The sequence below is a fragment of the Dermacentor albipictus genome, chromosome 8 (genome assembly GCF_038994185.2).
Source record: "Dermacentor albipictus isolate Rhodes 1998 colony chromosome 8, USDA_Dalb.pri_finalv2, whole genome shotgun sequence".
Classification (NCBI taxonomy): Eukaryota; Metazoa; Arthropoda; class Arachnida; order Ixodida; family Ixodidae; genus Dermacentor; species Dermacentor albipictus.
The window spans coordinates 6,912,354-6,938,673 of NC_091828.1; the positions used below are offsets into that span (position 1 = coordinate 6,912,354).

General features: G+C 46.6%; 1 protein-coding gene across 2 annotated transcripts in view; it reads right to left on the reverse strand.

Moving 5' to 3' along the window:
* The window catches only part of LOC135910456 (dermonecrotic toxin SPH-like), a 184,948-nt gene that overhangs the window by 76,913 nt on the left and 81,715 nt on the right, over positions 1-26,320 (reverse strand). For both annotated transcript variants that reach the window (XM_065442495.1, XM_065442494.1), the window contains exon 3: positions 12,312-12,543. In XM_065442495.1, the coding sequence (XP_065298567.1) occupies positions 12,312-12,543 (232 nt within the window). The remainder of the gene's footprint in view (positions 1-12,311; positions 12,544-26,320) is intronic.

The window sequence follows — 26,320 nt, forward strand, 5'->3', positions numbered from 1 at the left end:
CTTCGTCTGGCAACCGGGTATTGCTACGGCATGAGCCGGGCGAGCAGAAGAGGAAGAAGACGTTAGCGTGTGCAGCCTCGGGACGCCATCTTGACTTGACCATCAATCTCGTCCCTTAAATAAAGCCGGTTTAACAGTAACCGTAACAATATATATATATATATATATATATATATATATATATATATTGACACGTGTGCTTGGCTATCTTTATCGGGCGACCACTTCTCAGCACCTAACAGATGTTATCGCACAGCGCAGGAAGCTCCTGCATGTAAAAGCAGTTTCTGGAATTTTATCGATGGTTCCATTCGCTGTCTTTCCCCGCAAGTTGTGTAATCTGATTGCATGTAGGCGCGACGCGAATAGCCGAGAACTTTCTGGAAGACGTGCGGGTCCCAGTGGTTACTTTGGAACATTGGACAACCGATTTAGAAAAGCCGACGCGCTTGACCCGCTGATCAGAATTTCGACGATCGCCGACTGTAACACCGCTGTCGCCGTTTTTTGAGTGTAGCCAGTTTTTGAGGGCACAAGTTCGCCCAATAAAACGCAAGTTTCGTCTTTTTCAGTTTGGCTGCTTTCTTCGCAGTCATAACAACGTGACACCTGGTGGAGGTGCTTTTCTTCCATGTACCGAACGCCCCCGACAAGCCGGGATACAAGCTCGGAGCGCAAACACAGCACCAACGTAGTCCCGGACCATCGAGCAAGCCACTGTCTACAGCAGCTGCCCCCGGAGCCAGGACTTCTACCTGAGAAGACCAAGGAGATTGTGGCCAAGACAACCACAATGGCAGCCTCAGTGTTACCCATCGTACTTCAACAACCCAGAGAGCCCCCTACCTTCCATGGAGCTACGTCGGAGGAACCGGAAGCTTGGCTCGAAGGCTTTGAAAGGACCTCGACCTTCGACAACTGGGCCTCTGAGGATAAGCTACTACATGTGTATTTCTCCTTGGAAGATACCGCGAGGACTTGGTTCGAGAACCGGGAGTCGACCCTTGCTACATGGAACCTGTTCCGCAGTAACTTCCTGAGGACGTTCTTGAGCGTTGGCCGAAAAGAAAGGGCCGAAGTTCTGCTGGAACCCCGAGGCCAACTACCCAATTAGACCATCACCTTCTTCACAGAAGAGATGACCCATCTTTTCCGGCTCGCCGACCCCGAAATGTCCGAAGACAAAAAAGTGACTTTCTTGATGCGAAGCCTAAAGCAAGAACTTTTCGCCGGACTTATCGGAAACTCACCGAAGACCATACCTGAGTTCCTGACAGAGCTACGATTATTGAGAAAATTTTAGAAAGGCGCACTAGACGATATAACCGCTAAGTGCTCACGCCTCAGTGCACCATCCAAGCAATGGGCTCCGGTGATCTCTAAGAGACCATCGGGGCCATTGTGTGCGAAGAACTGCGCAAGCTTCTGCCTTCGTCGCAGTTTCAGTACCCTAGATCACTGACATCGTGAAAGGTGAGGTTCAGCATTCGCTCTGGGTTCCTGAGGTGCAACCTGAATTACCGCAGCCCCAGCCAGAAGCGCTGACCTACGCCGCCGTTGCACGCCGTCAAGGTGGCCCACCGCGACCGTGTCGGAGCCCAGTAACGCCGCAATTCCGTCGCCCGCCGCCGCAGCACGACCACTTGTCGCCCAGCGCACCTACGTGAGGAAGACGGACATTTGGCGCACCCTCGACCACCGCCCGCTCTCCCATCACTGCGGTGAAGCCAGCCATGTGTACCGCAGATGCCCATACCGTGACCTGAGATTGCGAGGCTTCGTCGTCAACGGACCGCGCCCGAGTGAAGGTGAGCGCCTTCGTGACATCGCCGACTACCTCGCCGCTACTCAGTGGAGCCCTCAACGACCGTACCGTTCGCCGTCACCAGGCCGCTACCTGTCGCCGCAGTGCCATCCATACACTTGCCAACCCCGGGGCCGATCCGTGAGCCCATATCCGGAAACCTAACAGCAGCAACCGATGGTGGTGCGGTTGCTGTTCGTCAAACTGACGAAGATCCTCCGCCGCCTACGAAGACTACGAAGACTACGAAGAGGCTACCTCGAAGACGTGACAACGACACGCCGCCGTCCCGACGAAGACAGAATACGCCGACGAAAGACCTCCGACGATGCTTCGTCGAGTACCAGCTCGGTGACCGTGTTTGGGTTTGGACCCTTATACGCCCACGAGGACTGAGCGAGAAGCTTTTGCGTCGCTATTTCAAGCAGCACAAAATCACCCGACGTATAGGCGCACTGGAGTATGAGGTCGTGGCAGATGGCATTTTGCTAACACAGCGGCGCCGTTCACGACCTCAAATAGTCCACGTTGTGCGACTCAAGCTATACTAAGAGAGTTAATGAGCTTTGGGGCTTCGCGTAACTGACCTTTCGACTTTGTTTCTTTTCGTTGTTTTGTCACTTGTGTTTAATAAGTCTCCTTTTGTGTTTCGCTCTCTTATATTTGTAGCATCGGGACGATGCTTTTTAAGAGGGGGGTAATGACACGCGTACTTCATTCTCTTCATCGGGCGACCACTTCTCAGCACCTAACAAATGTTCTCACACAGCGCAAGATGCGCCCGCATGTAAACGAAGCTTCTGGAATGTTATCGATGGTTCCATCCGCTGTCTTTCCCCGCAACTTGCGTAATCTGATTGCATATATGGGCGACGCGAATAGTTACGAACTTTGTGGAAGACACGCGGGTGCCAGCAGCTACTCTGGAACATTCGACGACTGTTCTATGAAACATGACGCACTTGACCCGCTGAGCAGATTTTCGACGATCGCCAACTGTAACGTCGCTGTCGCCGATTGTTGAGTGTAGCCAGTTTTTGAGGGCCTAAGTTCGTCCAATAAAACTTTCTCTATTTCAGTTTGGCTGCATTCTTCGGAGTCATAACCACGTGAATATATATATATATATATATATTGTTACACCCGAGGTGTTTAACGCAGAACCAGATGAATTTGGTTGATCGGCGCAGTTGGTGAAGAGCGGTCTCGCGGCAGCTTGGCCAACGTCGTTCTCTTCTTTCTTCTGGTTGTCTGTGCGGCAGGCGTGGTTCATGACAGCTTGTGACATTTTCCCGCCGGCAGACGAAGCCCACCGGGCGAGTCAGTCACCTCGTGGGTTGTAACGCCTCAGACGCGCGACGTGCGTCACTTCAGCCTTGGCCGAGCGTCGTCCACTGCTCGTGAGACGCGCAATGCGGTAGTTTACTTCGCTGAGGCGCTCCAGAATAACGTAAGGGCCGACGTAGTGGGCGAGAAACTTCTTGCACAAGCCACGCTTCCGCAACGGCGTCCAGAGCCACACAAGGTCACCAGTCATCAAAGTAAACGTGGCGGTGACGCCCGTCATAGCGGATCTTGGACCGGTCCTGCGATGCTAGGGTGCGTAGCCTAGCGAGGCATCGCGCTTCTTCTGCTCGACATAGGATCTCATCAATGGATTCGTTGTCATGAGCGAAGTAGGGAAATATGGTGTCGAGGGTGTAGCGCGGCGGACGAGCATACAGAAGGAAAAATGGTGAGTAACCAGTAGTCTCGTGTCTCGCGGTATTGAAGGCATAAGTAATGAAAGGCAAGATACTGTCCCAATTCTTGTGTGCTGAATTGACGTACATGGAAGCATGTTGGCAAGCGTTCTGTTTGTGCGCTCGACCAGACCATTAGCTTGTGGATGGTAGGTCGTTGAATGGCGGAAGCTACATGAGCACAGACGAAGGGTTTCTTCAACCACGTCCGCGGTAAACTGTCGCCCACGATCGCTGATTACTATGCGAGGAGGTCCATGTCGGAGCATAACGTTAGCCAGCAAGAAGAAAGAAACTTATGTAGCTGTGGCCGATGGCAATGCGGCGGTCTCACAATAGCGTGTAAGGTGATCTACGCAAACGATAACCCAACGATAAGCCTTGGAGGATCGCGGGAAAGGGCCCAGAAGATCTGTACCAACTTGCTCAAAGGGGACGCTAGAAAGGGGAACTGGTTGAAGCAGGCCATGTGGCGCTTGTGGCGGATGCTTGTAGCGCTGGCAATGAGAGCAGCTGGCGACGTACCGTTCGATATTTTTCCGCATCTCAGGCCAGTAAAAACGTTCTTGAGCCCGGTAGAGTGTATGCGTGGAACCAAGATGACCGGAAGTTGGGTCATCGTGCATGGCGTGTAATACTTGGTGGCGAAGGTTCTTGGGGACAACTAAAAGGTAGCGTGCACCGGTGGTCGAGTAGCTCTTCTTATACAGCGCGCCACCATCACGCAGGCGAAAGCGACTGCCTGCAGGTGGCACCTGTGCTGCCGAGAAGAGCGGTTGTAAGCTCTCGTCCCTGTGCTGCTCGGATGTGACGGTACCCATATCCCGAAATTCTGAGGGCACAAAAGCGATGTAATTATCAAAATTGTCCGCATCACATTCAGTTTTTTGAAGTGGCATCCGAGAGAGACAATCAGCGTCAGCATGTCGCCGGCCACTTTTGTAGCAAATAACGAAATCGTATTCCTGTAGACGGAGGGCCCAGCGCACTAGTCGTCCTGAGGGATCCTGCAGATTCACAAGCCAGCATAGCGAATGATGATCTGCTATCACAGTGAAGGGGTGCCCATAGAGATACGAACGAAACCGTTGCACGGCGAAGATTACCGCCAGACACTCTTGTTCGGTGACTGTGTAGTTTCGGTCGGAGCGGCTCAAGGACTGGCTAGCGTAAGAAATCACGTGCTCACTGCCGTCAACACGCTGAACTAGCGCAGCACCGATGCCTACGCCGCTGGCATCGGTGCAAATCTCAGTTGGTGATGAAGGATCAAAGTGCCGTAGAATTGGTTGGGATGACAACAGGAACTTGAGCTGGCGAAACGATGAGCCGCAATCTGCAGTCCACTCAAAGGGAACGCCTTTTTGGAGAAGGCGTGTAAGGGGATGAGCCATGTCAGCAAACCGGGGAATGAATCGGCGGAAATAGGAGCACAAGCCCAAAAAACTTCTTAACTGCTTGACAGAGTGGGGTACTCTAAATGCTTCTACGGCCGCAGTCTTATGTGGATCTGGTCGGATGCCTTCTTTAGCGACCAGATGGCCTAGCACAAGAGTTTGTCGTTCCCCAAAACGGCATTTTTTTTAATTGAGAACAAGGCCCGTTTCTCCAAGCAGTTCAAGACCAAATCCAAACGTTTCTTTTGCTCACTAAACGTTCGCCTGAAGATCAAAACGTCGTCTAAGTAGCACATGCAAACTTCCCATTTTAAGCCGTGTAATATAATGTCCATGAACCTTTCAAACGTTCCGGGTACGTTACACAACCCGAAAGGCATCACGTTAAACTCGAATAGTCCGTCGGGTGTAACAAATGCTGTCTTTTCTCTGTCGTCCTTGTGTATGAGAATTTGCCACTAACCTGACCGTAAATCGATTGAGGAAAAGTAAGATGCCGCAAAGAGACAGCCGATGGCGTCGTCAATTCGTGGAAGCGGATATACATCTTTCTTAGTGACGGCGTTTAGGCGACGGTAATCAACACAGAACCGCCACGTACCGTTTTCCTTCTTCACCAATATCACGGGGGCTGCCCAAGGACTAGATGATTCTCGAATGACGCCTTTGCATAGCATGTCTTGGACCTGATCGCTGATTATCTTGCGTTCTGATGGGGATACACGATAGGGTTTTTGTCGGATTGGCTGGGCGGCTCCTGTGTTGATGCGGTGACGAGTTCTGGTGTCCTATAACGTAAAACTATTCTAATATGTTTCTATTCCAATCTCCTGACGTCAAATTTGCGTAACCACCGACCCAAGCACCGGGTGGTCACCCACAGGGTTGTCTGTACAGACCAATAAAACACTCTCCTCATTCATAGGAGGTCACTTTTGTTTGCTTCCAAACAAATAACATTGCCTACACTGAGCGGCTTGTCGTATCTGATTGGCTGACAAGAGGCGAGGAGAACGCTCAAGTGGAGAGGGATGCGCTGGGGCAGAGCCAGTGCACTGAAAATCGATAACCGGATGAAGAGGGTGGTGCCGGCGTCTGCGATTGGTCGGCTTTCCCTTACTTAGCTTGTGGTGGTTGGTCGAAAATCACGGTGGCATGCAACGGAAGCTTAAGAATGACGCTTAAACTGACCCTCAGCAAAGAAGAGTTGGCAGAATGAGTTGGTAAACGTGCCGAAGGTGCTTGAACACGTAACACGGCCATGCAAGAAGTTTTATTATACGCAAATGCACCCATGCTATCCGGCAGGTGCGAGTAGCCAGCGTCTCAGCGATCGGCGGCAGTCATCTTTTATTTCTTTCGGAACGGGGCAGCCTGCGGCTATTCCGAAGAAAATTCAGTTTTGTTCGGCATAATAATGCATCTTTATCGCGTACGCGTCACTTTGACGTTGTGAGTTTGTGCGGCTTCGTGACGTCACGTGACAGGCAGGTGAAGTGGGTGCAGCCCGAAAACTTTTTACCAATAGCCGAGGGCTAATGGCGAAAAGGGGTCGAATCAGAAATAAGAGTTTTTCTTTTTTCTGTCAAATCATGCATAATCAGTGTGTACACATCATATCAGATGGGGAGCTATAGCGGTTTTCGTGACGTCGCGTGACAGACAGGTGAAGTGGGGGTGGTCGAAAAAAGTTTTTGACCAATCGTGGAGGGCTGAAAGCAGAATGGGAACAGAAAAGTTTGGAATAGTTTTACGTTATAGCGCCCCTGGAGGCAGCGATTGATGGCGGGCCATCGTGGTGCGCAAAGTCGAATACCGAGGTATGTTTCGTAAGCAGGGCCATCAAAACTCGATGCTCGTGATCGCTGAGTGACTTGTCAATCATTGAAAGTATCTTCGAGCTCCCGCGGCTCGAGACACTGGTTGCTCCTCCATCGGGGAGCTCTGTAAGCACTGCCACCGATATGGGCGAGTCTTCCTGAAACGTGGCAATCTTTAGGCCTTGAGGTAGCACTGCCGCTTCAGTGGAACAGTTTAGCGCCCACAGCCCCGCGCATCCATTGGTCACTGAGACTACGCAGTGCGGAACTAACACGTTTTTCTTGAGGTAGTTCCGATGTACAGGTTCCACTGCAGCGTCGCACGAGATAGGAGTCGGAGATGAACAGGCGACGGCAACACGCATCGCGGATAAGGCGGGCACAACTGTAGCCTCAGACACGCACAGCACACACTCCGGGCAAGCTTCACCTTCAAAGAGCACAGGTGAAACACTGGTGTCGACACTGAGTTCTCCCGTCCGGCAGTCAACATTCGCACCACACAATTGCAAAAAGTCAATTCCCAGAATCACGTCATGCGAGGAGCGAGGAAGAACAGTAACTCTGCATTAAAAACTTTCCCACCAAATGACACATCCACGTTAAACACACCAACCGGGTTTAATGATTCACCACTGACTCCACGGAAACTTGTGCACTGGTCCCAACGAAACATAACCTTGCGTCCCAGAAGGCCTTTAAACCCCGCACTCATGACCGAGACAGTTGCTCCCGTGTCGACTAAAGCCATTGTAGACCCCATCAATCAGTACATGAACCTTATTCTTTAGCATGAGAATAGTTGGAGGCAGTTGAGTCGGCAGCACACATTTTTCAGCGACCTCACCTCCATCGGCCGCGCTGGCTAGTTTCCCGGCGGGTGCGACAGGAAACGGCGCCGAGGCGATGGTGACGTGAATCGCGGCGGAGGGGATGGTGATCGGGAGGCTCGGAAGGCTGGTGGTGGCATCAGAGTACGGTCGGAGGCAGGGGAGCGGTAGCGGTTCCGGGTTCTTTCTTCTCCAAGGTAGGTCTCCTGAGTGCTGCATCGGTCCTCTTGAAAGTGGCTTCCTGAAGTGGAGTCTCCTGGCCACTGAGTGCGCAGTGTACGACCGCTAGAACGCATAGTCGGCGCTGATGATCCGTAGCTCGATGCTCGGCGTCGGCTACAGTACCTAGCTATATGGCCAGGCATGCCGCAGCAGTAACAGACTGGCGGAGGGCGAACTTCAGAATGCGGATTGAAGTATTCCGCCGAAGACATCGGTTGAGGGTAACGAGGCTCTTCCCCTTGAAAGTCGTAGGTAGCGGCGAGTCTTCGTGGATGAAAGTTGCGTGGGCGTGGATCAAAACGTTGAGGGGGCGAATCATTGCGTGGTGGTTCAGTCGTAATGTAATGCGGTTCGTCTCTGGAGCCGTTAAGATCCGCGACGTTCACCGAGTGGTTCTAAGTAGCCGAAGGGGGTTCCCAAAGAGTGTCTCGGAAAACGGAGGAGCTGCAACGTGGCGCCGCATAACGTGCCTGTTCATGTCGCTGTAGCTCCTCGCGGACTAACTGGCGGATGGCGGACGAAAGGTCTGGGAGCGGAAGACTTGTGTCAACACTTTCTACAGTTGTTACATTGGCCAGCCGCCCAAACTTTGGTGTAATTCGGCGAGTCTTCAGCGCCTCGAACGTACGGCAGTGCCGTATCAGTTCTGATACAGTGTGCAAGTTTTGTTTACCAATTAGGAAGTTGTACACGTCTTCCGCTATTCCTTTTACCACGTGCCCCACTTTATCTTCCTCTGTCATGTGAGGGTTGACGGTTCGGCACAGCTTCGAAATTTCTTCGATATAGGTAGTGCAAATCTCGCCGGATACCTGAGCTCTCTGGGCTAATGTGAGTTCCGCACGTTTCCTCTTTGCGTCCGAGTCACCGAAACACTTTTTGATTTTCTCAACGAAGCGCGTCCATGTAGTTAGCATGTCCGCGTGGTTGTCGTATCATACCAGCGCCGTGCCGGCCAAGAAGAAAACAACGTTCCTAAGCTGACTGGCAGCATTCCAGTTATTGTATTGGCTTACCCTTTCGTAATGGGTTAGCCACTCATCCACATCTTCCTCTGCCTTCGCCGAGAACGTGCGTGGCTCTCGTTAGTGCTGGATAGGGACTGGGCTTGCCGAGGCACTGCTGGTGAGGGTATTTTGCTCTGTAGCTATGATTGAGCGCGACGGCGAAAGTCCGGCGAGGCGACGGCTTCGGCGTAGCTCTTGTGCTGGTGGTTCCGTGGTAGGTCGTGGGAGTTACCCCGCACAGCTCCACCTAATGTTACACACGAGGTGTTCAACGCAGAACCAGATGAATCTGCTTGATAGGCGCGGTTGTTGGAGAACGGTCTCGCGGCAGGCGTGGTTCATGACAGCTTGTGACAATATATATATATATGTATATATATACATATATATATATATATATATATATATATATATATATATATATATATATATATATATATATATATATATATATATATATATATATATATATATATACATTCTGATGAAGGCCGGACCCGGCCGAAACGTCAATAAACCGCTTCATACGCGCGTCTACTTCACTGTGTATATATATATATATATATATATATATATATATAGTGTAGAAGCGTTTATTAGGCAGCGGCATTTGGGTCCCAAGCATATATATATCGGCATATGGACGACGTGTTTACGTAACGTTTTCGGCTGGTACGTGAGAGTACGCTACGGTATTCTGACGAAGGCTGGTCCACCAGCCGGAAATGTAAAGTACGCCTTCCAAAACATCCAGAGGGTTTGTCGTCTCCTTCCTGCGTATATATATATATATATGTATATGTGTGTGTGTGTGTGTGTGTGTGTGTGTGTGTGTGTGTGTGTGTGTGTGTGTGTGTGTGTGTGTTAGACATGAGGAGGGAACGGGAGAAACTGGTACATAAGAAGCCGGTCAATGAGTTGGCGGTAGGAGGGAAAATAGCGGTATTCAGGATCAAGCTACGGAACAGGTATTCGGCTTTAACTCGGGAAGAGGACCTGAGTGTTTAAACACTGAACGACAATCTTGTGGGCATCATTAAGGAGTGTGCAATAGACGTCGGTGGTAACTCCATTAGACAGGATCCCAGTAAGCTATCGCAGGCGACGAAAGATCTGAACAAGAAGCGTCATTGTATGAAAGCCTCTAACGCTACAGCTAGAATAGAACTCGCATAATTTTCCAAGTTAATCAATAAGCGTAAGACAGCTGACATAAAAAAGTATAATATGGATAGAATTGACCATGCTCTCAGGAACGGAGTAAGCCTAAAAGCAGTGAAGAAGAAACTAGGAATAGGCAAAAATCAGATGTATGGGTTAAGACACAAAGCAGGCAATATCATTACAAATATGGATGAGATAGTTGAAGTGGCTGAGGAGCTCTATAGCGATTTGTACAGTACCAGTGGCACCCACGACGACAATGGCAGAGAGAATAGTCCAGAGGAATTTGAAATCCCACTAGTAATGTCGGAAGAAGTAAAGCAAGCCTTGGGTGCTATGCAAAGGGGGAAGACAGCTGGGGAGGATCAAGTAGCAGCAAATTTGTTGAAGGATGGTGGACAGATTGTTCTAGAGAAGCTGGCCACCCTGTATACGCAATGCCTCATGACCTCGACCGTACCGGAATCTTGGAAGAACGCTAATATAATCCTTATCCATAAGAAAGGGGACGCCAAAGACTTGAAAAATTATAGACCGATCAGCCTACTGTCCGTTGCCTACAAACTATTTACTAAGGTAATCGCAAATAGAATCAGGAGCACCTCAGACTTCTGTCAAGCAAAGGACCAGGCAGGATTTCGTGAAGGCTACTCAACAATAGACCTCACTATCAATCAGGTGGTAGAGAAATTTCCGGAATATAACCAACCCTTATATATAGCTTTCATTGATTACGATTAAGCGTTTGATTCAGTCGAAACCTCAGCAGTCATGGAGGCATTACGGAATTTTCCTGTCAGATTGGGTCACTTTGTATGTGCTCGTGATCCTGATGCCATCACCGTCATTAAGACGTCGTCACATCATCTTCGTTATCAGACCTTCGTCATGTCGTCATCGTCGCGCCATCAAGGCTAACCCAAAGTCCCCAGCAGTGTAATAGCTTTGCGCCAGTATATATACGCTTGTAGTATGATGCTTTCGTCATTCCGACTTTATCAAGTGACTCTCGTCACAAAATCGTCGTGATACCGTTGTCATCCGTTAATATTCGCCGCGCATTCGCTGCCTCATCTCCGGCGTGATGCCGTCGTAGTCACTCTATCGTCGTCCTACAAGCTTCGTGATAACGTCGACGTCAAGCCATCGACGCCCTGCACTCATAATCATAAAATTGTACTCATACAATTGTCAGGCCATCGTCACTTTGTTATTATGTGTTTTTTTTATTACTGTAGTCGTCATGCCATCGCGGTCGTTCGATCAACCAGTCCAAGTCCACAGAGTTCTATTTTTTTCTAAATTTAACGTCACTGGACATCAATTCCAAATTAGAGGTATTTTTGGCCGTTTTTTTTTGCGATGTTTAACGTGTACTCTCTTCCCGGAAGAACTAATGTGAAATTTGCATCAGGTTTGAATTCACGTGTTTTTTGCTGTAAAAATATAGTAATGAATAACTAATTTGCGTGAAACTAAGATAGTCACCGAAACGGGGCTTTCGGCCACCTAAAGTTTATTATGTTTGTTCAGGCAGGCAAAATTTTTCTTTCACGGAGGCCCAGAATGTAGTCCAGGGTTCGAAACCTAAATTTTTGAATCTTGCCCTAAGCTTAAACCTTATCAAATTCAAAGAGCAACAGCAGGACTGCCTGTTAGTTGTTACCTGGATTCACCCCTACAACAAATGTGCCGTTGCTGGGTAACTAAATTCAGGCAAAAAATAATGCACCATCCTTGGCAATAAACAACATAGGGATTTGTTTTTTTCACGTTTAACATTTCCGCTGTTCATGTGTGCTCTATATGAACTTATATAACTATGTGGTTCATGTTTATTCTATGAAGCAATAAAACGGCCGACAGGCTTCCGTCGAACCTTCGATTTCATGTTTCTCTATTTAAGAATTCACTAATATTTTGTTATTTCTAACCAATGTATGATGAGTTTGTGTACTCACCCCTATGCAGTGCTTTATTGTGTTTTTAACGTAATAAAATGAAATTAAATGCAATGCAGTTGCTAGCCTGTTTTCTGTACGAATGCTAAGAAAAAGTTTAGATTCTTCACACTGCTCTTTACGTGCACAGGACCGCTTCTAAAGTTGAAGCACTGTCGTGAATAAAGTTAGTTCTATGAAACATAAAAAAGTAAACAAGTGTTTAAATGTCTTATTTATTAGGCGTATGCTTTAATTTACTCTGCAAAACAGTTTACGGGAGTGCGGAAATGTCAAAGGAAAGCGCTTTTTTTTTTATAACGTCAGATGCAACAACTGACATCTACGGTCCAAGGCAGCAATGTTGTTTGAAAGACACGCTCACCAACGCTGGTCACACTGTGGATGTAGTCCAAATATTCCGTGAATGTTGTCTCGCCATCGCACTCACGCAAGCAGTCACAGGGAAATCCGTGGTAGACTCGGCTCGCTGTGCCGTTGCTTGCGAACCGAACGTCCACCTCAAGTGAGTTGGCGCCTTTCGTCATGAGTGTTTCCGCGTCTGCTATGGAGTTCGCCATATGGCCTATAATAAAAAATGGCCTTCGTTCTGCTTCCTGTAATGGCAGAGGAGGCGCTAATATCAATCGTCTGGCTGCTCTTGGTGTTGTTTAGTAGATTTCAGTGACGTTGATAATATTTGGTAGGCGAGAACCTATTATTGTGCCTCTTTGAAGTCGAACAGCAAATCTTACGATAACTATTGCTAGACATGCTCACTATCACCACGGCGTGGATAAAATACAAGCAAAATTATTCGGAGTCATTCACTACGGCAAGCCTTGTAATCACATCATTGTTTTGTGACGCGAAACCCCAAAATTAGTTTTTAAACCAAATACACGTGTACCTGTATAGTGCTTTGCTGCTCCTATTGCGCCTACATTGCCACAAAGTTTTCTTAAAACATTACATTGGTCATCCTATTTGGACAATAGGACTACCCAGTGTAAACAACAATAGAAAAATTTATATTATGGCTCTTCTTTATAAAAACACATGGGCATCCATGGAACTAGTGGCAATTACAGGGGCAGTTCTCCACATTAGCGACAACCAATTTAAGTCGGTACCGATGACAAGTCAACTCTGCAGCAATTTAAGGATGTAAGGAAAGAAAGTTCCTAGATAATGTTAGCTCTCGACGCTGTCGAGCTGCACGCTCTAGACGAAGAAAACTACCACCGCATGGCATTTCAATGGATTTCCAGTGACTGCGGTACACATAGCAACGAACATGGCAATGCCGAAGTGAAGAAGTCTTTCGGAGACTCATAGCCACCCCTTGCGATTACATTTTCATGAGCGGATGCCCTTTACGTGCAGGCAAGCGCTATACGAAACCTTACAGAAAAGAGCTGAGACAATCTAAGAAATCAACAGTCGTCCACAGACTGGACCCCGAAATAAACTATAGGCTTCAGTCAAAAATTTTACGTACCTGTGCCAGCCTCTTGCGCAGACTCAGGCTGGCAGTGGCGTTTATGCGTGGTTACGCGCGCGCCATGTGACTTATAGAATCTCCAGACTCCGAGTTGTGCCATGCACGTAAGTATGTAAAACATGTGCTATGTCACTGCCCTCAGCACTTGGAAGTGTGACTTAGGTTGATTGAATGTCTTGCCAGCCTGACAGCAACCGTTTTCAAAGGACGTTGTACTGCAACTTTGGAGTGAGTAGACCCAGCTGTCAGGCAATCGAGGACTTAGTTGACTTTTTAAAAACCACATGCCTTTACTCTAGGCTTTCTGAATATTCAGTCTTAACAATATTCCTTCTTAACAACCAACATGGCTTGCGCAAACATTTATCGTGTCAGACGCAGTTATTTGAGTTAGTAACGGACCTTCATCAAGCAATCGACTCTTCCTTCTACATTGACTCCATCTTTATTGATTTCTCTAAAGCCTTTGACCGCGTGCCTCATAACCGCTTGATGATAAAGATACGCAACCTGCAGCTGGACCAACGTACTACGCAGTGGATCAACGCATTTCTAACAAACCGCTTTCAGTCAGTTAAGTTAGGAAGCTTCTTATGAAGACGTACAGGCGCTGCTTCAGGGGTACCCCAGGGTTCGGTGCTGGGTCCACTGCTTTTCTTAATATATATTAATGACATCACGTCGAACATAACATCATCAATACGGCTATTTGCAGACGACTGCGTAATTTACCGAGCAATATCAAGCCCTTGCGACATCATTGCTCTCCAGACTGACCTTGATGAACTAACTCACTGGTGCGCCAGGTGGCGAATGGTTGTTAACGCAGACAAAACTAAACATGTCAAGTTTACTTCCGCTGCTAACACAAGTCCTAATGCCTACACTGTTAATAATACTACCATAGAAACTGCAACGTCGGTAAAATACCTCGGCGTAAATCTTACCTCTAATTTATCCTGGAGCGCTCATATAGAACTGATTACTACTAAAGCCTTAAAAAAACTTGGTCTTCTTAAACACCGACTACACCAAGCCAACCAGGATACAAAACTTCACGCATTCAACATGCTAATCAGGCCTGTGATAGAATACGCCTCAGTGATCTGGAACCCTCATTATACCTATCTTATTAACATGTTAGAATCTATACAAAACAAGGCTGCACGATTCATCCTTTCCCGTTACTCTCGATATCAAAGTGTAACATCACTGAAAATATCGCTCAATCTCCCGCCTCTGGTCATGCGCAGAAAATTCAGCCGATTATCCTTTTTCCACACTCTCTACCACAATAACACACCATTTGCAAGTTCACATCTTCTCCCGGCGCCGCACACATCGGCACGTGTAAATCATATGAAGAAGATTAAACCCATTTTCGCTCGAACAGAACGATTCAAATACTCACCTTTGGTCCTGGCTATCGAAGAGTGGAATTCGCTTCCTTCTAGCATTGCGGCTATCGCTGAAACATCATCATTTCAGACAGCTCTTTGGACATACTTGGAAGATTCCAACGTCAAATGATGTGCGTCGTTGTTTTTTTCCTTTCTTTTTTTTTCTTTTTTCTTTTTCTTTTTTTTTTTGTGCGTGCCGGCCGTATTGTTGCGTGAAATGTTAGATGCCATGTTTTGGAACTTCTGAAGGTGCTTTTTGTCCTTTTTCTTTTTTTTGGAATTTGCTACATGTGCAATTTTCCAGTTCCTGTTCCTAGCCATTGTTTCTTTCTTAATAACTTGTACCTGGCTTCTTAACTCGTTTATTTCTGTATTCAGCCATTTATAGCCTGTGTTGTATATTTATAAGTTTTCTTTGATGAATCCCCCCCTATGTAATGCCCGCATTGGGCCTTTAGGGTATTGAAATAAATAAAGAAATAAATTTGCTGTTTTTCTGTTATGCATCTTCATTCTGTGAGGATCTTCGCATATGTTTTCTTTATGTTGCCCTTTCACAAGTGCAAAGTAGGTGTACCGAGGAGCGTAAATCAAGCGCCTCTGTCTTCCACTCATGTCAGTAAGGACTTTGTTTTATTCAAGCGTTACGAAGCTTTGTTACTTTTTTTCTCACCGTTCTCAAGTTGATTTGGCCCAAATTACATAGGAGCGTCGACTAAATAAATTTGAAGGGCAATGCACACAAATGCTTTTCAATATGTATTTACTACACACATTTATTCAAAATTATGACTCCATGAAGCTGCATTGGGCAATGTTCAAAGTTGTAGCACGTCTGGTGACACGACCTGAGGACTTAACTATTGAGACATGAAATCAGTGCACGAAATATGTAAACGGGGCTACGACCAAATTTGATTTCAATTGACGAGAGTCAAATGTCGAAACCTTTAACTTATCAATGAGTTGTTTAGGGGATGGCATTGGCTAGACTAATTATTCAGAGTGCTTGCTCTTGCAATATTATTACTTGATATATGTACATATGTATTATAGTCCAAGTACTGTATTCAACGCAGCAGGGTTAAATATTGTCTAGGATTGCAAAATACAGTGTGCTAAATACATCGGCATCAAAGTAATTTCGGGCTACGAAGCGTATATAACATCTTGATGACCGCTACCCACGTACAATGTTAATCAGACCGCGTCCATGTAAACGGCGGATAGCTGTTCACTTCCGCGAACAACAATTAAGTAAATGCATAAGACACCAGTTTCGCATGAGTGAGCATGGAATATCTTGTACTTGGTTAGTTTTTCATTTTTGTGCCTTTTGTGTGCCTTCTCTCATGTCGTGCGTTTCCTGGCGTTAAGAATATCAACATGCACATCACGACATACTTCTAACAGAAAAATTAACAAATTTTTAGATGCACTGATTGAAAAAGTGAAAGCTCCTGAGAGAAGAAGGGTGTTTCCTTTAAAAATTGCACCTGCCCAGGTGAACGGATCGACTTTCCGGGAAAAGGAACGAAGGCACTTTTTAGAGGTTAATATGAACAACAGTATTAGGGAAGAGATATTGCATATGCACGCAGGCTTGATTGGGGAGACCGGAAGTCTTTACCAATATAAACTCCGTGGCTTGTCTGGCGATCGCCTTCAACGTGCCAGCAGGCGAAATGAAGTACACGTAGACATATTTCATTTCATTTATTGATACTGTGAATCCCATCAGGGATTGTAACAGGAAGGGCTGTATGTTATACATAGGAACATGGTATAAGGTGTTACTTACTAAATCTTATACAATAAAAACTTGGGCATATAACAATTTGATTACGGGATTATACAAGAGAATAAATAGAACGGAGAGGTTATGACAAAAATAATTGCAGTTACAGAGACCAGTTACAAGGTCAGTATTGACGTAATAACAATCGCGCAACAATCAAGGTTACAATGATGCCAACAAGAAAAGAAATGTATTGCATCATTGCCGTAATTATAGTCAAGCACAAACACCGTTAAAATATTAAGGCAACAAGAAACTACGTAAATAATGTGAAGAATTATTGCTGCAATGCGTATAGTTGATGCGCAATCAGGGTACCAAACGTATCTAAGGATAAGCTGTCAGTGATACTTGTGCTAAGATTATTCCATTCGCGTGTCACCTTGGAAAAAAAGAGTACATGAAAATATCAATGTGGAATGGAAATTCGCTTAATGTGTGTGTGTGTTTATGGTGAGTTATTCTATTCGAGGACGTTGATATGTATTTCATAATAGGCAGTTTAAGTTGATTGTGTATTAACTGATACATGATTTTTAGTCTAGCAAGGTTAGCTCTGTTATGCATGGTTAGGAGTTCTGCCCGTTTCAGTAATGCTGTTGGTGAGTCTGTGATGGAGTGTTTATTATATATGTATCTCAGCGCTTTTCGCTGTACCACTTCAAGTTTTTTGATCAGTTTGTTAGTAAACGGGAACCAAACGGCGTTGGCGTACTCTAGAACCGGTCTTATGAGTGTTTTATATGCGAGTAACTTTGTTTCGGATGGTGCTAGTTTAAGGCGTCTGTTAATGAAGAAGAGCTGTCTTATTGCGGTTGATGTGATATTGTTAACGTGAGAATCCCACCTGAAGTCAGATGTTAGGGTCACACCTAGGTACTTATGCTCATGAACAGATACAAGAGGAATGTTGTTAAGGGTGCACTGGAAGGCTGATGTATGTTTTTTTCTGGTTATAGATAATAGAACAGACTTTTTTAGATTTATATCCATCTGCCAGTCCTTGCACCACTGGGAAACTGCTGTTATGGCGTTATTTAAAGTTCTATGGTCATCAAGGCAGTTATTTCCTGGAAAAGAACGCAGTCATCTGCAAAAAGTTTGATATTCTGTGAAGCATATGTGGGTAAGTCATTAATAAAGATTAAGAATAATACTGGGGCTAAGACACTTCCTTGGGGTACTCCTGATGTAATGTTAGTTGTCGCGGACCTCTCGTTGTTGATTTCAACAAATTGTGTGCGATTACTAAGATAGTTTTTCATCCAATCAAGAATAGGGCCGCTTCCCAATGTTAGTTCTAGTTTTGCAAGAAGTTTAGTCTGTGACACGCGGTCAAATGCCTTCGAAAAGTCTAAAAATATGAGGTCTATTTGTTTCTGGTTATCAATGCTCTTGGATATGTCCTGTGTTAATTCAACTAATTGCGTAATAGTAGAACGGCCTTTACGAAAGCCGTGCTGACAAGGGGTTAGGATATTATTTACATCTAGATATACGTTTACGTGTTTTAAAATAATATGTTCTAATATCTTGCGTACTGTACTGGTTAATGATATGGGCCTGTAGTTTGAAGGATCAGATTTATTTCCTGATTTGTGTATTGGTGTTATTTTGGCAGTTTTCCATTCCGTAGGAAGGGTGCAGGTGGATAATGATTTGTTAAAAAGGAGTATTAGGAATTTTGCCATCCACTCGGTATATCGATGAAGGAATATGTTAGGGATGTTATCTGGCCCTGGTCCTTTTTTTGTGTCGAGATTTAGTAAAAGATTTAGTACTCCTGTTTCTGTTATAGTTAATGGTTCCATCTTCACACCAGTGCCAGAGGTTATTCCTGGTAGTTCTCCGTTATCCGATGTAAAAATAGAGCAGAAATAATTATTCAAAGAAGTCGCAGCGTTTTTGTTATCCGCAGGAGATGTCGTTCTTTCGTCTCGTTTTTTAGGTTTTAAATAACGCCAGAGTTTTTCGGGAGAATTCTTTATAAAGTTTGGAAGTGTGTTTGTAAAATAGTGTGATTTGGCCTTCTTAATTTTTGTTTTCACATCGTCCATGGCGTAAGTTAATTGTTGAGCAGTTCGTTGTGAGGGAAGAGATTTTTTATTTATTCTGATTCGGCGAACTTTCCTTTTTGCATGAATAACGGTCCGAGTTATCCAGGGGTCATGTTTATGAGTTTTCTTAGTTTTCAAGGGGACGTAGTTACTGATGGAGCATGACACAACGGACACAAATTCGTTCCATAAAATTTCTATGTCTGTGTTTCCATCATGTGCGAGTTGTTTGAATGACGATAGTTGAAATGACAGCGTATCAATGATGCTTGTATCATCAGCTCTGTTGTAGTCTTTGTACGTATTTGTTGATTGTGAAGAGGGTAGCGAATCTTGATACGGCACCTCACACAATACTAGTTTGTGATTTGACAAGCCGGTTGAAACTTCGAATTTAGCGTTATGGGTGGGGAAATGATTGCTTAAAAATACTAGGTATAAAATGTTAGAACTGGATCCTTGTACACGTGTGGGTTCAGTTATTATCTGGGTTAGGTTAAAATAGAGCATAATGTCGAAAAGAATATCTGCGCAAGGTGAACGGTGATGCAGTGTGTGCCAGTTGATATCAGGGGGATTAAAGTCGCCTAGCAATATGAGCTTGGGGCTCTTCACATGCTGCTGCATATACACGTGCAATGATTGCAACACATTCAAATCAGTAGAAGGACTACGGTAAATGCATCCAACAATGAAGGTGGTAGTGGCAAAGCAAAGTTTGCAAAATACAGCTTCAACCCCCTCAACGTCAGGCAACTTAACGTACGGAATTTCTTTTTTTTATCAAAGTAGCAACGCCACCGCCTCGTGTTGGCCGATCTTTGCGAATAATGACGTAGTTTGGGGGAGTAATTTCGAAGTCTTTGACGTCTTTGGTTAGCCAAGTCTCTGGTATGCCTATAAATTCTGGTTTGAAAGCTATTAATATTGATTCGAGGGGTCCAAGCTTAGTACTAACACTTCGAGCGTTAACATTACCGAACGTTATTTTGGATGTTAGGGACGGCGGGGACGCAAGGTTTGCGTACCGACGTCCTTGTTTTTTGTATCGCTTGAAGTGGACGTAATGGGGGTCACCTCATTATTTCCCTCGTCCCAAGAATAAAGGCAACTATTTATCTTTAGTTTGTCGTAGACCAGGACCACTTTATCACCGGATTCCTTCGTTGCTTTTCCATATTGCCATAGCTTCTTCCTAATATCTCGAACTCGCGGTGAGAACTCCTCGCTGATGGCGTAATCAGTATCCTTGAGTTTTTTACAGTTACGCAAAATTTTTGTTTTTTCTCGGAAGTATAGGAGCTTAAAGATTATTCGTCTTGTTTTGTTTGCCATTGGTTTTCCTAGTCTGTGGATGCATTTCATTGCCACTGCTTCTAACTTCAAGGTATGCCTAATGACCTTTTCATTCACCGCGCGTTCCAGAGATTCGGTATTTTCTTCTGTATCTTCCTGCATACCATACACAATAAGGTTCGACCTTCTGGATCTATTCTCTAGATCGTCTAGCCTTAATTACAAGGACGATACAGTTTTTTGAAGGCTAGCGATTTGTTTAGTGCAAGCTGAAACATTGTCTTCAAGGCATGATAGTCGTTCTAGTTTTTTTTCTTTCGATGGCAGTCGTTCTTCCTTTATTGTCTTTATATCAGCGGCGATTTGAGTTAACTGTTTGGCAAGGCTCGAAAGGTCAGGCCCGGGATTTGTCTCGACATCTCCGGCAAGCAATAACAGCTTTGCAAGGTACACCATGTCATACAGAGAATCGAGAAGCACCGTAGGGCACGGTAGCACGTATGTAGTCTAATTGAATGGTACGTGCTATTCAGACCATATTCAGCTTCAGAATTCACTATTAAATCTTATAAAATAACCGGTTCCGTTCCAATGCAACGCATGACAGCACTTCTAAATTCTCGAAGGTACGGGGCCGATGCAAGTGAGGACACTTACTCCAAATGATTGTGCTGCTGGAGAGTCGTGGCTCTTGTGCAGAGGCGCACCTTTTCCTGAGAGAATTAAGGCACGGGTGCTAATTTTTGCTGCTGAAGAAGTTGGCAGCTGTCATTCAATATAAACGCCATGTTATGGGCCAGCCGGTAACTCTTCTAACTAGATTGAGGCAAGGAAAACTTGTTTTTGACAGTATCACCATGTCTGCGAGCGATCAAACCTAGGTGCCCAATGTAATACCACACTTACCTTCCTCAACGAACACAGCAGATCTACAAATATCTCTTATGTTACGTGAGGCATACCGTTATTTTATTTGCTTCATTTTGTCCATGTGATGCTGCACCGGATAACTGAACGCGGCCATTTATAATAAAGAAGCTGCTTAGTTTAACGGATGTACAGTTGGGGAGGGCATTACATTTAGGCATGAAATATAAGCGTAACATGGGTCTTTCTCGGAAATCAGACTCGAGAATAATTTCTTTCGTGTACACCTCTAGAAAAAAGCCAAAGGATGCAGCTACCTTTTTTTTTAATGAAACACATTCTGGCGGTTTACGACTGGCGATATGGTTATGAGGCGCCCTGTTAAGTTCTCACCACTAGGGGTTCTTTAACTTGCACCTAAACGGAAGTACACGAGCGTTTTTCCCCATGGTTCCCATCAAAGTTAGTGACCTGCTTTGAACCCGCGAGCGCCATTTTAGCAGTCCAACGTCATATCCGCAACGTAGCCGCTTATTAGGCTACCGCGAAGCTTTCTTGTTTTTATTTTTGTTGCTGTTAAGGCTAGCCTAGACAAAAGAGAGAAACAGTTTATTTAAAAGAAGGGAGAGAGGTCGGCCTGAGCTAACACGCTCTAGCCTGCTACTCTGCACAGAGAGCGGGGGAACAGGGACATAAAGGTGTGATGAGGGATGATGATGACACAGACTGGACAAACATTTTCACATGGCGTAGGGGCCGAAGATTAGCATATGAATTGGCTACCTAAAATTGTTCTCGGTGCCCGAGGCCCAACCGCTCACAAAGAAACCGTACTAATTACGATCCGCATTCTCTTACGTGAGGAAAACGGAAACATGAATGAAATGTTGCGTTGCAGTTTTATTTTGATTTTTATATAAGAATATTTTCTGTAAATCTTAGCACAGGGCGCCGGATGGGGCAGATATGTTTTATTTGTTTGAAGCGGCAAGGGGGCAGGAGGTGAGATATAGTTTTCTCTCAGGTGAGCAGGTGGAATCCGACCATAATGCTGGCCAATGTCGTGTTCTACCTCGACGGAACACCACAAACGTGGTTTTATACGCACGAGAAACAGCTAACCAGCTGGAACTTGTTCAAAGAAAAGTTGTCTGAAGTTTTTGACAATCCGAGCGGTCGACAAGTAGCCGCCAAGCAACAACTCGCCATGCGTGCCCAAACTGCTACCGAGTCGTGTGGCTCCTACATTCAGGAGGTCCTAGCCTTCTGTCATAAAATCGACACATCCATGCCAGAAGCGGATAAGGTTGGACACATAATCAAAGGCACCGCTGATGATGTATTCATCCTTCTCGTCTTCAGAAACTTATCGACTGTCGACGTCATCATGAAGGAATGCCGCCCTTTCGAGCAGGTGACGAGTCGCCTTATATACAATCAGGTTACATGGCTTCGAAATACTGCAGCGACCTCTTCCTGTACCGACCAATCTAGCTCGCCACCACCAAGCGGAAACATGACCCGAATCGTACGCCGCGAACTCGAAGCAGCGTTTCCTGCCTCACCTCAACAGACGTCCTGGAACAACGCTGCTGATAAGATATCGCTGATCAAGTCCGTGGTTCGTCAGGAAATAGCTAACCTGGGTCTTCCAAGTGCCTGCTCCTTGAGACGCCCTGACACCCGCCCTGCTCCTATGCCTCGGCCCTATCGTAGTCCACCTCACAGTGTCCGTTACCCCTACGGTACCAGGAATTTTTCGGACTGGCGTACGTCTGACGAGAGGCCGCTGTGTTTCTGCTGCGGCCGAGTAGGCCACATTTCCCATTACTGCTGGAGCCGTTGGCCGTCCCCTCCTCGAAACACCTTCCGGAATTCCAGTTCGCCCCGAAGTTCCTCACCCCGTGGCTTCTACGATGCTTCCGGCGCCACTACCTCGACACTCCGCTATGCTCGCTAGACCTTGCCTCAACGTCGCCAGCTCGGTCTGCCGCAGCTTAACCGCTCGACGTCTCCGGCCTACCCAGGACCATCACAGCAGAAAAACTACGCAATGCGGTACCTCGAGGGTGTGCTTCAATGTCGGATTCGCCGCAAAATGCTCCTTACACGCTGCTTACGAGACATAGCATTATCGATGTCCAAGTTGATGGCACACCCGTCCCAGCACTCATAGATACCGGAGCACACATATCGATTATGACCAGCCGTCTACGCCACCATTTAAAGAAAATTGTTATGGGTGCCGTTACTTGGTTCGTTCGAATCGCCGACGGTAGCACGGCGACCATTGTAAGAATGTGTACAGTACGTGTGTGCATTTCCGGCCGCCATACTGTCACCCTTTTCACTGTGTTTTCATGACCTCAAACTAAGCCTAGGCTTCCTATCCGCCCATTCAGCGCTCATTAATGGTTCCTTAAGTACTGTGCGCCTTGACCTGCCTCTACTGGCTGTTCCTGCAACATCACACAAAATTTGCCTTAGACCGACTGGTTTTGTTCAGGTTCCAACACAGGTCTTGACATACATCAAAGTGTCGCCTTCTGCGCCAGTTGTCCATGGTGATTACATCTCTGCTGCCGTAACTGCCATCGTTCTCACCCACAATGATACTGTCCCGCAGAAAATTCTATGAATCACTAACAATCGCACGTACCTTTCTTTGGTGAATTTCCGGCTACTTCAGAAATGAGCGGCGTTGAGACTTTTGCCATCGACGCCTCCTGTGAGCCTTTCCGGTCTGCCAGATGTACTGACAACAACATTAGGAAAATGATCGCCTCGAATATCACTCCTGCGGAGGCTGAGCAACTCTGCAGACTATTGCTTTGCTACAAGGATATATTCGACCTGAACAACCGACCCTTAGGCAAGACATCACTTGTCAAATATCGTATGCATACAGGCGATAAGCCACCCATCCACCGGCGACCCTAACAAGTTTCAGCTTCATAGCGCCACGTCATCAAACGAGAAGTACGCAAAATGCTAGCGAAAGACATAATTGAGGGCATCGTCAAGTCCCTGGGCGTCAACTGACAAACGGCGCATGGAGATTCTACGCCGATTACTGCCACCTCAACCACATCACAAAGGACGTCTATGCGCTACCTCTTATCGACGACGCCCTTGATTGCCTATATGGGGCACAATATTTTTCGTCCACTGACTTGCGGTCTGGATATTGGCAAATCACTGTCGATGATCTAGATCGTGAAAAGACCACCTTTATAACGCCTGATGGTTTTTACCATTAAAATGCTATGCCTTTTCGGCTATGCAGCGCTCAGTCTACCTTTGAGCGTATGATGAATTCATTACTCAAAGGATTCAAGTGGTCGACTTGTCTCTGCTGCGTAGATGATCTTATTGTGTTGTCGCCCTCATTCAGCGCACAACCAGCGCCCTTCAGCTGTACTTGCTATTTGCCGCAAGGCCGGTCTACAGCTAAAATTCAGGAAATGTAACTTCGGCCGCCGTGAGATTACTCTTCTTGGACATGTCTTCAATGCGACTGGCATCCGCCGGGACTTAGAGAAAATTCGCGCCGTGAGAGAGTTCCCTGTTCCACAGTCCGCAAAAGATGTCCGAAGTTTTGTGGGCGTTTGCTCTTACTTCCGCCGCTTTCTTAAAGATTTTGCCGCCGTAGCACGCCCTCTCACATATCTCCTGAAGAAAAGTCTGCCATTTTCATGGGGATCCTTTGAGGCTGCCTGCTTTTCTCGCCTTACCACCATGCTCGCCACCCCAGCGATTCTAGGACACTTCAGTTCTTCACCCCTACAGAGGTGCGCACCGCTGCTAGTGGTCGCGGAATCGGTGCCGTCTTGGCAGAAGTTCAACACGGCTATGAACCTGTGATCACGTACGCTAGCCATGTTTTGTCACCTGCGGAGCGGAACTACTCTATTACCGAGTGCGAATGTTTGGCCTTTGTGTGGGCAGTAGCGACATTGCGCCCATATTTATACGACAGGCCATTTTCCTATGTAATATACCACCACGCCCTCTGTTGGCTTTCGTCCTTAAAAGATCCCACAGGGAGGCTTGGACAATGGGCTTTGCGGCTACAAGAGTATTCCTATACGATGGTGTATAGGTCTGGTCACCTCCACAAGGACACTGACTCCTTGTTCCTTTACCCTGTACAAACGCCCGCCAACGCCGACACGGACGCTTCCGCAAGTGTTCTTTTCATTTCGCAGTTTTTGGAGATTGCCCACGAGCAACGCCATCACACTACTTTGAGGACCCTCATTGACCGAATAGAATCTGCTTCTACTGACCTACCGTTACCGTGGTTCGTCCCAATGGCTGGATGTTGTACCATCACAGTTTTCATCCTGACAGCCCTCCTCTTCTCTTTGTCGTTTTTGAACACCTCCGCTCAACCGTGCTTCAGGCGCTTGACGAGGCGCAAACTGCTGGACACCTTGATTTGCTCGTACTTACGACCGCGTGCGCCGTTGTTTCTACTGGCCCGGCCTCGCAATCTCTGTATGGCGCTTTGTAGCAGCTTGCAAGCCCTGTCAACATCGCAAAAAGCCAGCAACGCTTTCGGCAGGGTGCTTACAGCCGGTCGACATTTCACCTAAACCCTTCTTTCACGTGGGTTTGAATCTCCTTGACACTGTTCCCGAGTCCAGCTCCCGCAACAGTTCGATCACACTCGCTACTGATCACACGACAGGCTATGCCATCCCTCGGGCACTTCCCACGAACTGCGCAATTGACGTCGCAGGTTTCCTACTCCGGCATACCATTTTAGTACATGGGGCCCCGCGACAGCTCCTTACTGACCGCGGCCACTCTTTCCTCTGCGAAGTCATCGCCAATATCCTACGCTCATGTTCTACCAAGCACAAACTGGCTACCTACTATCATCCCCAGACCAATATCCTTACTGAGCGGATTAATCGGGCCATTACTGGTATATCAACGAAATACGTTTCACCCGACCCCAAGGACTGGGATGTGGCGTTCCCTGATGTCGCTTTCGCCTATAATTCATCGTGCCACGACACTGCTCGGTATTCCCCCTTTTACTTGCTCTTCGGTCGTGACCCTGTATTCCCATTGGACGCTTCACTCAAATTGGTACGGGAGTCGAGGACCGAGTATGGCCACGACGCCATAGCCCACGCTGAACATGTGCGCGAACTTGCCCGTACTCGTTTGTTGGCATCGCAGCAATCTCAACGACAGGCTTACCTTGCGTCCCCCCCCCCCTCCTATCGCCTCCATCGTGACACATATTTTTCACCATGCTCTCTCGTGCTACTTGGTCCCCTTGCTTCCGAGTGGGGTTCTTCGGTAAACTCCTTCCATGCCACAAAGGGCCTTATGGCATTCTACGTCAAGTGACCAATGTAACTTACGGAATATTCCCCGTAACCTCTGTCACGCCACCCGGTTCTACATAACCTGACGTCTTACACGTGTCTCGGCTTAAGTCGCACACTGCCCTTA